This window comes from Kryptolebias marmoratus, linkage group LG16 (genome assembly GCF_001649575.2).
Source record: "Kryptolebias marmoratus isolate JLee-2015 linkage group LG16, ASM164957v2, whole genome shotgun sequence".
In the NCBI taxonomy this organism is placed as follows: Eukaryota; Metazoa; Chordata; class Actinopteri; order Cyprinodontiformes; family Rivulidae; genus Kryptolebias; species Kryptolebias marmoratus.
In genome coordinates, this window is record NC_051445.1 from 14373783 (window position 1) to 14385722 (window position 11940).

Genomic DNA, 11940 nt, shown 5'->3' on the forward strand with positions numbered 1-11940 from the left:
ATATGTCTTACATTCCAGAAAAAGAAAAGTAGATCAGACACAGAATCACAAAATCTGAAAATCTCTTTTTCTGTCTGAACAGGTGTGAGTGAGGAGTTACAGATTAATAAAGCCTGACTCTAAAAGCCACTTCCTCCTGCTCCAATCGAGTAAAGAAAGCTTGATCTCACCGTAAGCACCCGCAGGTGTTTCTTTACTTCTTGCTGCCGTTGGGGGAAAGTAAAGCTCAGTCCGCAGTCATGTCTTCTGTTCCTCGAAGCTCACCTCCTGCTGCCTCCTGACACACAGCGCGGCTCCGCTCGGCTCGGTTCGCTCCGCGGGCACGGAGCATTTTGGGACTGGAAGTTTGAATCGCTCCGACAGAGGAGTGGCTTGCGTGCGACGGGAACTACAGTACCCAGAATGCAACGGGGCTGCTTACGCCCCCGAACACCTGAAACTGAAAGATCCGCCTGCAGTTTCGACGGGAGGCAGAGCTTGGTGATAAGGGTCACACAGAAACAGGCAGACAGGTGGACTTGGAGGCTTTTAGCCTGAAAAAACAAAGGCATCTGGGTTGTGTTGGTTTCTGTGTCAGTTTTGTACAGCAGTTGAAGGTCGGGCTGACAACAAGCAGGTGGCTATAAAAGCACACAAACCAAAACATAAGAAGAGATAGCTACATGTCAAGTCAAATTTATTTATATAGCACTTTTCAGCAACAAGGCGATTCAAAGTGCTTCACAACATGAAAACAAAAATACAGAGTCATTTATAAAACAGCATTTCCTCTTATGCCCGGGCATTTATTTATACCAGGGGTGTCCTACCCTGGTCCTCGAGGGCCACTATCCTGCATGTTTTCCTTGTTTCTCTGCTCCAACACACCTGATTCAGTGGTTAAATCACCTCTTCTTGTTCTGCAGAAGCCTGTTAATCATCCATTGATTCAAATCAGGTGTGTTGGAGCAGAACATTCAGGAAATGGGTCTTACGACTTTTGTTTTAAGAAATTATTGTACAGGAAAAAAGTCAGCACTGCTCTAATTATGGCTCTCATACTTCTAATCTTTAGCTACCATTCTGCTACGTTTAGCTTTTAGGAGGCCTTTACCTGCTTGTAGCTGTCGTTTTGCTGCTTTTGTCTTTTAGCTCGAGTTTTCTTCATTTTACCATTTGTAGTTTTCTGCTTCTTTTAGCTTCAGCAACTCCATTTCAGCTCCTTCAGCAAATCTCAGCAGTCATTCAGTCCTCAGAGACACTGCGTTTTCGCAGAAAAGGATTCTACTTCAATGCACTTTGCATAATTAGGTCAAAAGATAACATTTATTTTCATCGACGAGACAAGTAAATTATCTCACAGAATAACAGAACAGGTCTCACATTGTGATGAATGCCTGCGTGGATCAGCAGCTGACATCAGTACACATAAATCAAAGAAAAAAGAGCTGACAGTACTGTTTCAGATTTTTGTCTCAGGAATTAAAAGCCTCTTTCAGCAGCAAGGAGTTTGAAAGGAATGCACTGTAGAGCTCCTGAGATTATGGCTTTTTAAAGTTATTTTAGCTGTCTGCAGTAGTCTGGACTTTATGATCATGTCCTGAGTTGCAATTAAATCTTATTTTAAACCTCCACTTCCTGTAGCTTTGTGTTTTTACATTAGCTGTAAAGAACGTAAATCCGAAAGGCCCAGTCCGTCAGAATACAGCTGGAACTAAAATTCATATTTAGCACAACTAGATAATTCTTTTTAAAAAACAGAGACTCTGAAGATTATTCTGTTTCACTGTTTTTATGTAATAATTGGCAGCAACCAAAGGTCGAAACAATAATCTGTTTGCTTGTGTATGTGTGTGTTTGTTTGTCTGCTTGTTAGCAGAATATCTCACAAACCACTGGACAGATATAATAAAACTCTCAAAGTATCACTGGATGTACATTTACAATTGATTAACCTTAAGAGTCAAACTGATTCAAGATAGCCATCACAGCCAACTGACCTTAGAAAACACAAAAACGGCTTTGATTCAGCTGCTTTTACAGACACTGAGCTACAGTTTGGTGTGGTAGTAGCTGAAAGTCACCCCCAACACATGACTGATCAGATGAGAGCTTTTCTTAAAACCTTGACTGTAACTGTTGGAGTCATCTTGTCTGAAGCTGCAGAGAGGCGAGTCTCTCATTCACCGGTGAGGACTCCAACATCGAGGCACTCAGCCGGGGCCAGCTTGTGTCCCCACGCTCCCCTGGCCCCCTCTTCTCCTGGGCGTCTCTAAAGTAGTAGAGAGCTCAGCTTCTTTCCTGAAGGTGTGGTGATATTCCACGTCCCTGGAGCCAGTTTATGTCACTAGGTATGTGTGCGCCCAGGGGCCTTTCCCACGCCTGCCACCTGGCTTACGTTGCACACGACCTTGATGGCTCTGCCTGCAGGTTGTGAGCCTACGTGGATGTGGCTTCCTGGTGGTTTTTTTTTTGCAGGCCTGGAGCCAAGCCTTGACCACCAGGCACATGCCGGAGAGCTCCATCCTCAGGTCTGGCTCCAAAAGAGCACCCTTGTTTCCCATTTCTGGGCTGAGGTTGTTGCATGTGGTTCTCCTTTATCTTCAATGTCAAAACTGCAATCTTCTTAAAATCTCTGTAGCCATTTGTTACAAATGCAGTAAGATGTTGGTTCACTTAATCAGCAGCTGTGTGTTTGTTTGCACTTTCTAATGATACAGTTAGAAAACTGATACTTATAAATGGTGACTTTTGTTATACTATTCAATAAATGCATTCTAACACGTTTAACACTCATTTATCTGCTCAAATGAAAATAATATATTCAGTGCGGTGATTGTATCAGGTATTTCATGAGGTCTCCTGGTATCTTCAGGCCCTAGACAATTGCCTGCATATCTCTAATGTGAAACTGTCATGTTAACGTTTAAAAATTGGTAACAAAACAAAGCATAATACAAGCATATTTTCAGCATCAGCTGATAAAAATTGTTAATAAATTTCCACATTCTGCTCATTGTCAAAGAATTTATTGGTACAAAATAATCAGTTGTAAGATAGCAAGAAACAGTTTAAGTTAGAGTTAGTTTTGATGAGGAGGACTCAGAAGAGCTCGAGAGTCTGAGTCTGAAAACATGGAGGAGGAAGAGGATAGCATGAGGAGCAGGATGAATGGCCAGAGCTTGTTGGAGTAGTCAACCCTGGTCCTGGAACTCAATGGAAAACCATCCTTTTAGGGTTTTTTGAGTTCACACATACAAGTGTTTTAATGCCGAGATACCAAGCTACAATCCATGTCTGAGAAAGGGGAGGGGCTAGAGGACCTTGGCGATTAATATGAGCTTCAATTTGCAGATTAAGAGGAGGAGGAAGAGGAGAGTATGATGAGGAAGATGAGGAGAGCTGGTGCCTCTGCCTCTTTCTCTTGTTTAAAAGAGCTTGAAGGTTTTTCACCCACTTGGCATCTTGATTGGTGGCCATTCAGGGTTTGGGTGCTTTTGGCCTTGAAGGAGGACAGTCTGTGGCAGGAAGTGGGCCTTCAGGTGTTTTTAGCTTTGAAGGAGGGGGACCTGTAGCAGGAAGCCAGAGCTCATCCCAGAGCTCATTGTAATTGGTGGTTCCTCTCTGATGTCTCTTTCTCTCATTTAAAAAACGTTGAATGTTCTTCACCCACTTGCCACTTGGCATCTCGATCCATGGCCAGCAGGGGTTTGGGTGCTTTTGGCCTTGAAAGTGGAGGGTCTATGGCAGGAAGTGGGCCTTCAGGTGCTTTTAGCCTTAAAGGAGGAGGGTCTGTGGCAGGAAGCTGGCTCTCAGCAGCTTTGGAATTGGCGGTAACTATTTGCCGCCTCCTATGTATTGTTTTCATCTCCTTCTGCAGCAGCTCATAGCTCCTGAGTTGGGTCTCTGGATCTGACAGAAGGCCTGGTGAGGAGCAGGTGAAACCACCAGAGCTCGATGGAGTAGTCGACCCCGGTGCTGGAACTCGACGTAAAACCAGCCACGGACTGCCGGGCCTTTTTGGGTTTGGAACCCAAACCTTAACCCACACATAGCGGCGGCACGTGTGAGGACAGAAAACAAGTCAATATATTAACTTTCTGCTGAAAAAATATTTCATAAATGACTTTAATATGCAGTAAAACTTTTTATGAAGTACTTAAAATAAAACTAAATGTGACTATAACAGGTGAAACTCCACTTATAATAATTGCATCTACAGAACAGAGAAAAAATATGTGGATTTGAAATCATTAAAATGCAAATTCATTTGAAATCAGATGTCTTAATTTACTGACTCATCTTTAGAGATCCTCATTTATGTTTTAAGGAAAGATAAATGTACTTTAAGACATTTATGTAATTCAGTTCCCCTCTCTATGCTGTTACACTAAAATCTGAATACGTTGGACTGAACTGTATTGCATTTTTTTGTTGTTTTATGGACCTGTTTGCTCTTTTTGTGAGGTGCCCTGAGATGACAATTATTGTGAATTGGTCCAACACAAATACACTGAATTAAAATAATCTGCTCATGCAGATTTGTGCAGAAAATAGGGTAACGTTAAGCTTTTAGAAATACCTTTTTAATCATCTGGTCTGCCAAATCACAGATTCGTTGACTTTGATTTGGCAGGTGTGTGTCAGAAAACCAGTAATTTAACAATATTCGATTATTTCTCTCACTTAGGATTATATAAGCTAATCAAAAAGGCACAAATACATTTTGCTTTAATAATATAAGCTACAGTCTCATTTGAAAAGATTTTATGCTTCTTCTTGTTCATTTAAACTGTTTATATTTGTTCAGCAACATATTAGATAAATTAAACTACATGTTTTGAAGCCTAACAAACTTTTTAAAGTTGCAGTTTGTCAAACTCACTTTTTAAAACACATCTTAGCCAAATCACCCCAATCACTTTGCATAAAATTCAGTTTTCTGATGTCACATAGGTGAAATAAAACAACATGAATCAATAAAATAAATCTTACTTCTTCCATGGAGCCTCGTTGATCCATGTAGACAGAGGGTTTGTATAACAGATGCAGAAATGTGTTTTTTTGTTCTGATCTCTTTGAGTAAATCTAGAGAAATGTTAAAATTGTGTTTTCGTTCGAATCCTCGTTTTATTATGAGTAAAGCATTTTACAAAAAAAGTTCGAATCACGTGACTTTCTGAACGTTCAGTAATTTCACTTCTGATTAGAACATTAACTTGTGTGGAGAAATGTCTGCTAAATATGAAGGAAAGTGGATTTTGCTTTAGTTAATTATCGTATCAACCATGAACGACAAAGATCTCTATGTTTTTACAATCTCAAATGTTGTAGTTTTTATTTTGCCTTGTAGATTTATTTTACAGGTCGACTAAGACAGAAACCATACAGGAGACAGGTGTCTTACCTAACTTTACCACTAGATGGCGCCATTTCTCTTTCCGTCAAATCCTTATAGACCATATATAATATATATATATATATCATCATCAGTTTAAACATTTCTTAATCAAACTGACTGCCTGTATTTAATCAAACTGTGACAGAAAATGTTGTTTTTTAAAAATGATTCATTGAAAATGATAAGATAAGATAAGATAAGATAAGATAAGATAAGATAAGATAAGATAAGATAAGATAAGATAAGATAAGATTCACGTGTTTCTGTTACAGCAGCAACAAGATAATTACCGTAAATGTAGCAAATGAGGCAAAAATAAAATAGTTAGATTTAAGGTCTAAAAGAAAAGATTAAATTTTATGTCATGCTTTTTAAATTGCAAATATGAATTAATGAACTATATTAATCATTAAGTAGAAAAACAAGGTCTGCAGCTTTAATGAAGGGTTTGCTGTGTGAGCTCACAGATAAACCAGTTTCTGTTCAAGTGGTTTGATCAGCTCAAAACTTCATCTTCCCTTTCATTTTCTTCCTGAGCAGCTCAGAGAAATTTTCCATGTACAACAATAGCTGCAATAAACAGATTACCTATGTGTTAATTTGCCTATTTTTGACCTACATGAAACTTCCTCCACCTGATATTAGTTTTATTAGTCCCATCTTCAGCTTCATTGTGTTTTGAAACGACCTCTTTGAGCTGTTCGGATCTGTTTTATTGAGTCATGCAGTGATATTATTACATGTGTTTTTTACACGTCTGTATCTCAGCTCACCGGTAAAATGCATGAATCTCAGCCTGCGTTCTAAATGAATGTTTAATTGCTGAAGGCGCTGCATAAAGGAAAGGCTGTTAATTATGTTGCCCAGCCTCTGGCCCGTGTCCAGCCTGCTGTCCCAGGAGACGGCTTGGTTTGATGACAGTGGCTCTGTGGCTTCTAACCACAAAAATGGCCACAGATGCATCACCAGTGGGAAGTGTTGCAACAATACTGTGATTTACCGATGCATTAAAAAAAAAATCCACTCAAATCTGTAGCTGCTGGCAGTGAGGTGAAATATCAACCTGATCTTTCAGAGTGCAGCCACACTCGTTTCATCTGGTTTTGGCACAGTACCGTTCCTGTTCTGTTTCTGGAAACCGGATCAGAGCTCTGTGCTTTTATATCGTGGCCTTCATCCTCAGCTGGCTGCTGCTCCCCTTCGTCCTGCCATGTGAGCGCTTCCTGAGGCCAGATCTCATCTGAATGAGGCCTCCCTGAGGACCGAGTGACACCACAACAGTCTGTGGAGGTGATAACAACACGACAACGCGCAACAAAACGGTGACAAGACGCTTCAGATTAAATCATCTCATGATTAAAGAGCAGTTTGTTTATTGAACTGATGAGGCAAAGTGTTTTCAACATAACTGAGAGCCATTTTTAGAGCATCAACATGTTTTAGTTTAGATATTTCAACAGAATTATATGTTAGTTTTTAATAAAAACAAACAGTTGCCCTGAATTTAAACCTTTCCACCTTTCTGAGATGACTAAAACATGCTGAAGAGAAGCTTTTTATTCCAGATCCGTTCTTGTTTCTTTTTGTTGAGATGAAACAAAACAAAACAAAAATTTCCAACAAATTTGTGACACACTGAATACAGCAAAGACAACAACTGTGTAGCTTCCTTTTGTCCTGTAAATATTCTCTATTTTCAGGATTTTAAAACCCTAAACATCAGTTCAAACTAAGTTCTTGAGAACAAGCTTTTTCAGATCCCTATTAAAACCTGATAAGGATGCAGCCTCGTGTGAAAGATTTTTTATGTAAAAAGTTCCTCTGAGCTGAACTTTTCTGATTCGTTTCCTTCCTGGAGACGTCTGAATGGAAATGAAAACAGTATTTTCTGCACACGCTTGTGTGCATTTGTCAAAACTTGTGATTGAAGAAGAAGAGAGAGGGAAAGCTGGTGATGTAAACGCCAACAAACATTACATATTTTATTATTTTTATATGTTGTCGCAAGGATTCCTACTGTCGACTGTGGGGCTAATTGTGACAGAACCCAGATGAAACCTGAGGAGTGAACTTTTATTAACTTTTTCACATCAGATTATCAAACTTCAGGGGGACAGCTGATGGAAACCCTGCTGCAGACACATGAACAGACTCTTACCAACGTTTCCTTCATGTTTTCTGGTTTTGTTTTTTTGTTACATTTATGTGGTTTTGTGAGGATTATTCAGCTGCATTTGCTGAAATCACAAACAAGTAAAGGTTTTACGCGAGGTCCCATTAAAAACGATATATTTTTAGTCAGAATTAAACCCGGACCTCAAACCACAAACTGCTCCAGATTTGTCCTTCTGTTAAAGTTGGTTGTATGGACGCTAGGTGGCGCTGCACAGCTGGATATTCAGAGCCGCTCAGCAGAAGTTTGTGCGTTTCTCACTTGAGTTTTCTCATCACCGGATAAAACAACACAAGTTATACAAAGAAGTTGGAAGTTTTTCATTATTATTATTATTATTATCGTTGTTATTATTAGGATTTTGGCGTCTTTTTGCACGTTCTCCTGTCAGATCAAATGTGAGAATTTGCCTCTTGAAGCGCAAAAAACAAAATGACACAACTGTAAGGAGAAAAGTTGAAAAGAAATGAAATAAATCTTACTCCTAACTGGCAAATGTAGGTGATGTTTTTAGACGATTTTTAGTTTGAAGTCAAATCGGACTAAATGTTAAATCGGACGAGAATGAGCCTAAACTGTTAAACAAAGCTTGCACAATAATACACATTTATTTTACTCTGTATGAATTTACATTTACAGGTAATATGATTTTTTTTTGTATTTTTAAAGATTATTTCAAAATGCAAAATAACTGGAGCACAGAAAAAAAAGCAAAAATGACTACAGGTTTTCTTTATAATATTAATATAATATTAATAATAACGTAAAAACCTCAAAACATCATTCATATATAAACAGGCTAACGTGAATAACATCTTTTTTTATTCGTGGACAATAAACTCACTGCGCAATCATCAATAAAACCAGTCTGAAAAAAACACAAAGTGCTGACAGGATTGAACGCTCGATTTTTTTTTACTTTAACGTTTCAAAAAAAGAAAAAAATAGGCAAAATCTTTTTTTTTTTGTTTCTTCTTGAAACATATGTTTATAACTCCGTGCTCCCTGCTCAACCAAATTAAATGATAATAATAATAACGTTGATCTTTTTACGCGTGAGACGTTTGAGTTGAACATCTTCAACAGGAAAAAAGACAAATATTTAGTGTTTAGCTTATTTATTATCTATCATTACACTTCATGTTATTTAGGTTGATGCCGAATAGGATATATTTTATAAATTGCATTATTAAGGATTTATTAAATAAGGTCTTTGCTTTTTTTTTCTCGCCCACTTCAAATAATACAAACTGAAATCAAACATCTAAACATTTATATCAGCAACCCGCAGCTAAATCCAGAGCAATTAGATCCGTTTTGTTCTGCAATATGAAACAATAAATCAGCATTTTGGGATAAATGTTATCGACTCAACATAAAAATAAAACCTGAGTCGATCAAACTGTTTCTGAATTCATTTATTGAGTGGCTCACATAAAAAGCCATTCTCAGCGAGAGGGGAAAGAAGAAAAAAAAAGAAGGTATATCATTGGAAAATTAAAACAAAACAAAAAAAATCACTTTACAACATGCTTTACTTAAATTAAATGAGAGGGCTGAACCAGTAAATGATTTCAAAACCATACAAATAAATTTCAAAGTGCGCCTATAATATGATAGACCCCCTAAATACAAAGAAACAAACAAAAAAATAAAAATAACCTCGTGGTTAAATAGAACTCCCCACAAATACATTTATGTCAAAGAAAAAAGTACATATTGTTTTTTTCCTCAAATATTTACTAGAGTCCATGTACAGCTAGAAATACCTATACAAAAAAGTCGTCTCCTGGACAGATACATTGCTCACCTTTACATCAGGGCTGTAATTATTTCTAACCTACATTTATGTACAAGACGTTTCGCAGCAAAGTAAAGTGGAAACACAACTTGGACTGGCCTGCTGTGGCGCGAGGAGCAACACGTGACCCCAGCCTGCTGCTCCCGGTACACTGATGGGACATGGCGAAGAAAAGGACTACTTGTTACACCCCATAATCTAGTTTACATGTGTTTGCTCCTATCGACGCAAACTCGATTTTCATTAAAGTGCCAGTGTTTGGTTTCAGAACTGTTGACAGCAGTGGCGCAACTTTTGGAGGCCCCAATATTTCACTTTTTTTTTGTTATCTTTTGCGTCTTAAATTGGGAAATAAGGACCAGTCAGGACCTGATTCTACAAATAAGAATAATAAGAATAATAAGAATAAGAATAATTGCCTGTGTAAGTGTCCCACACAATAACTTGATTTCACTTTCACACCGCAGATGCACAATATTGAGAAGTTTCTGATGGGAGATGAAATGATTCAGTTAGTAGATTTAAACACTTGGAAAGAAAAAGGTCAAAGTTCGTCCCCTCTGTTAGTTCCGTCTCACCACTTTGCTGTTGTTTTTTTTTTTGTTTGTTTTGTTTTTCTGTTTTTTACTTCGCTTTGGGAAGTTTTACAGGCCGTTCATGCCCACTCCCTGGGTCGGCTCCGGCGGGTGCAACAAGTCGGGGGAGTGGCACGGAGGGGATCCCGGCGCGCTGTGCTCGCTGTCGGTGTCACTGCCCCGCTTGCCCCCGCTGCCCCCGGAGCTGGAGCCCGCGGAGCCGCCGGCGCTGTGAGTCTTAACGTGCTTGCTCAGGTGGTCGCTGCGCATGAACCGCTTGTTGCACACCGGACACGCGAAGCGCTTCTCGCCGGTGTGCGTGCGTAAATGCCGCTGGAGCTCGTCGGAGCGCGTGAACCGCTTGCCGCAGAAGAGCCAGTTGCACACGAACGGCCGCTCGCCGGTGTGCCACCGCAGGTGCGCCTTCAGGTGCGACGTCTTCCCGTACACCTTGCCGCAGCCGGGGATGTGGCAGCTGTGCAGGCCCTTCCTACGCAGGCTGGCGCCCGCCGGTCCCAGTCTCTCCGCCTCCTGGCAGTTCGGGCAGTCGCACGTGGCCCTGCCCGAGTACCGGCGGGCCGACGACCTCGGGGAGCCCGCCAAAGTCGCGGGCGGCGCCCCAGAGAGCATAGTCCCGCCCGCCCCGGTCAGCGGAGAGGGGCTCGTGTCCGGATAGGAGGGCAGCACCGGCTTGAAACCGTCCATCAGGTGCTGGCCGGTTGTCAACAGGTGCGGAGAGGGACTCGTGCTGAACGCAGAGTGACTCAAACTCGAGTAATCCGAGTTGTATCCGCCGAGGGGGGAGTGTAAAGAGGTCTGCAGTCCGCCGGAGTGTAAGGACGACTGTAGTGCCGCTCCGTTGGGGTTCTGAACGTCGATCCAGCCCGCTCCGACGTCCCACCACGCGGAGGCTCCGGTGGTGCCGACCTCTCCCGCGGGGATGCCCGGGTGCGAGGACTTGAACCAGGACTCGTACGGGTGCGCCACGCTCATCCTCGGGTAGATGCCCTGCAAGCTGTCCACGGACGTGTGCACCTTGGAGATGAACACCGGCTGGTGGCCGGACTCCTGGGAGCTGCTCGACACGGACGCCTGGAAAACCGAGTAGTCGTTCCCGAAGTGGGAGCCCGACGAGGTCCCGGAGGTGAGGGAGAAGGCACTGGATCCGGTGGAGTTGTTGGCGGAGCCGAAGGACGAGTCCGAGATGCCCGAGCCGTTGCGGGACGTCACCCCGAAGCCGGACAGGCCGGAGCCGAGGCTGCAGCTGCTGGCGGCGGCTCTCTTCCACGGGTGGAAGCCTTTCCCGAACGACGACGAGTTCTCCGAGATGGTGGACGGTGAAGGGCTCGGACTCCCTATTTTGTTACATGTCGCAGCTAACATGGCTAAAGGAGTCGATCCTAACCTCGGCTCCTCCTGGAAGCACAGGGAGAAAGGTGTCAGTGAGCGCTCGGAGGGACAGGGTGATCACACAGCTCCTACTTCAGCACTTCAACCAGATCTAGAAGACTTCTCATCTCTGGCTGTTTGTTTGTTTGTTTGTTGTTGTTGTTTTCTGTTAACTTTTCAAATAATCACAGAAGAAAAGTCCACTTCCTACCTGGTCAAGAAAGTAGTGAAATGCGCTTCTAAACCAATCCCAAACTGAACTCCAAGGAAATCATGCAGGTTTTTAAAATTCATTTATAGCAACAAAAAACTTCTAACTCCTGTTTTACACCAACCGCCTGCTGAAAATAAAAGCAGCCTTCTGGCTTTGCTGCTTACTTTCCGGCCGCTGTAAGTTTAATCTCTCCCCCCCATTTCGGCATGAACAATGACAAGAACTAATTAAACCAGTAAGGGAGGAAGGAAAAAAAACTCACCCCTAGAAGTGAAGTTGCCATCCCACAAAAAAACACTGCCCTTCTGCGAGGATCTTTTTATATTTATGAATCAGAGCCACTGTTTTTTTTTCTTCCTCTCACCCCCCCTCCTCCTCCTCCTACTTCTTCTTCTTTTTTTTTTTTTT

General features: G+C 41.6%; 2 protein-coding genes across 4 annotated transcripts in view; both read right to left on the bottom strand.

Moving 5' to 3' along the window:
* The window catches only part of macc1 (MET transcriptional regulator MACC1), a 23595-nt gene extending 23244 nt beyond the window's left edge, over positions 1 to 351 (bottom strand). Inside the window, exon 1 of one of the 2 annotated variants that reach the window (XM_017426421.3) lies at positions 171 to 351. The gene's annotated coding sequence lies outside the window, so the exon portion shown is untranslated. The remainder of the gene's footprint in view (positions 1 to 170) is intronic. The other variant, XM_017426420.3, reaches the window with a different exon arrangement.
* Positions 352 to 9945: 9594 nt separating this feature from the next.
* Positions 9946 to 11902, bottom strand: sp8b (sp8 transcription factor b). Of its 2 annotated transcripts, none has more exons than XM_017426441.3 (2): positions 11795 to 11902; positions 9946 to 11345 (listed from the first exon to the last, which is right to left on the bottom strand). In XM_017426441.3, exons 1-2 carry the CDS (start codon positions 11813 to 11815, stop codon positions 9999 to 10001), a joined length of 1368 nt encoding a protein of 455 aa, XP_017281930.1. In that variant the 5' UTR covers positions 11816 to 11902; the 3' UTR covers positions 9946 to 9998. The 2 variants fall into 2 exon arrangements, with proteins under 2 accessions (XP_017281930.1, XP_017281931.1); XM_017426442.3 differs by lacking the exon at positions 11795 to 11902 and adding an exon at positions 11530 to 11638.
* Between the last annotated feature and the right edge of the window lie 38 nt (positions 11903 to 11940).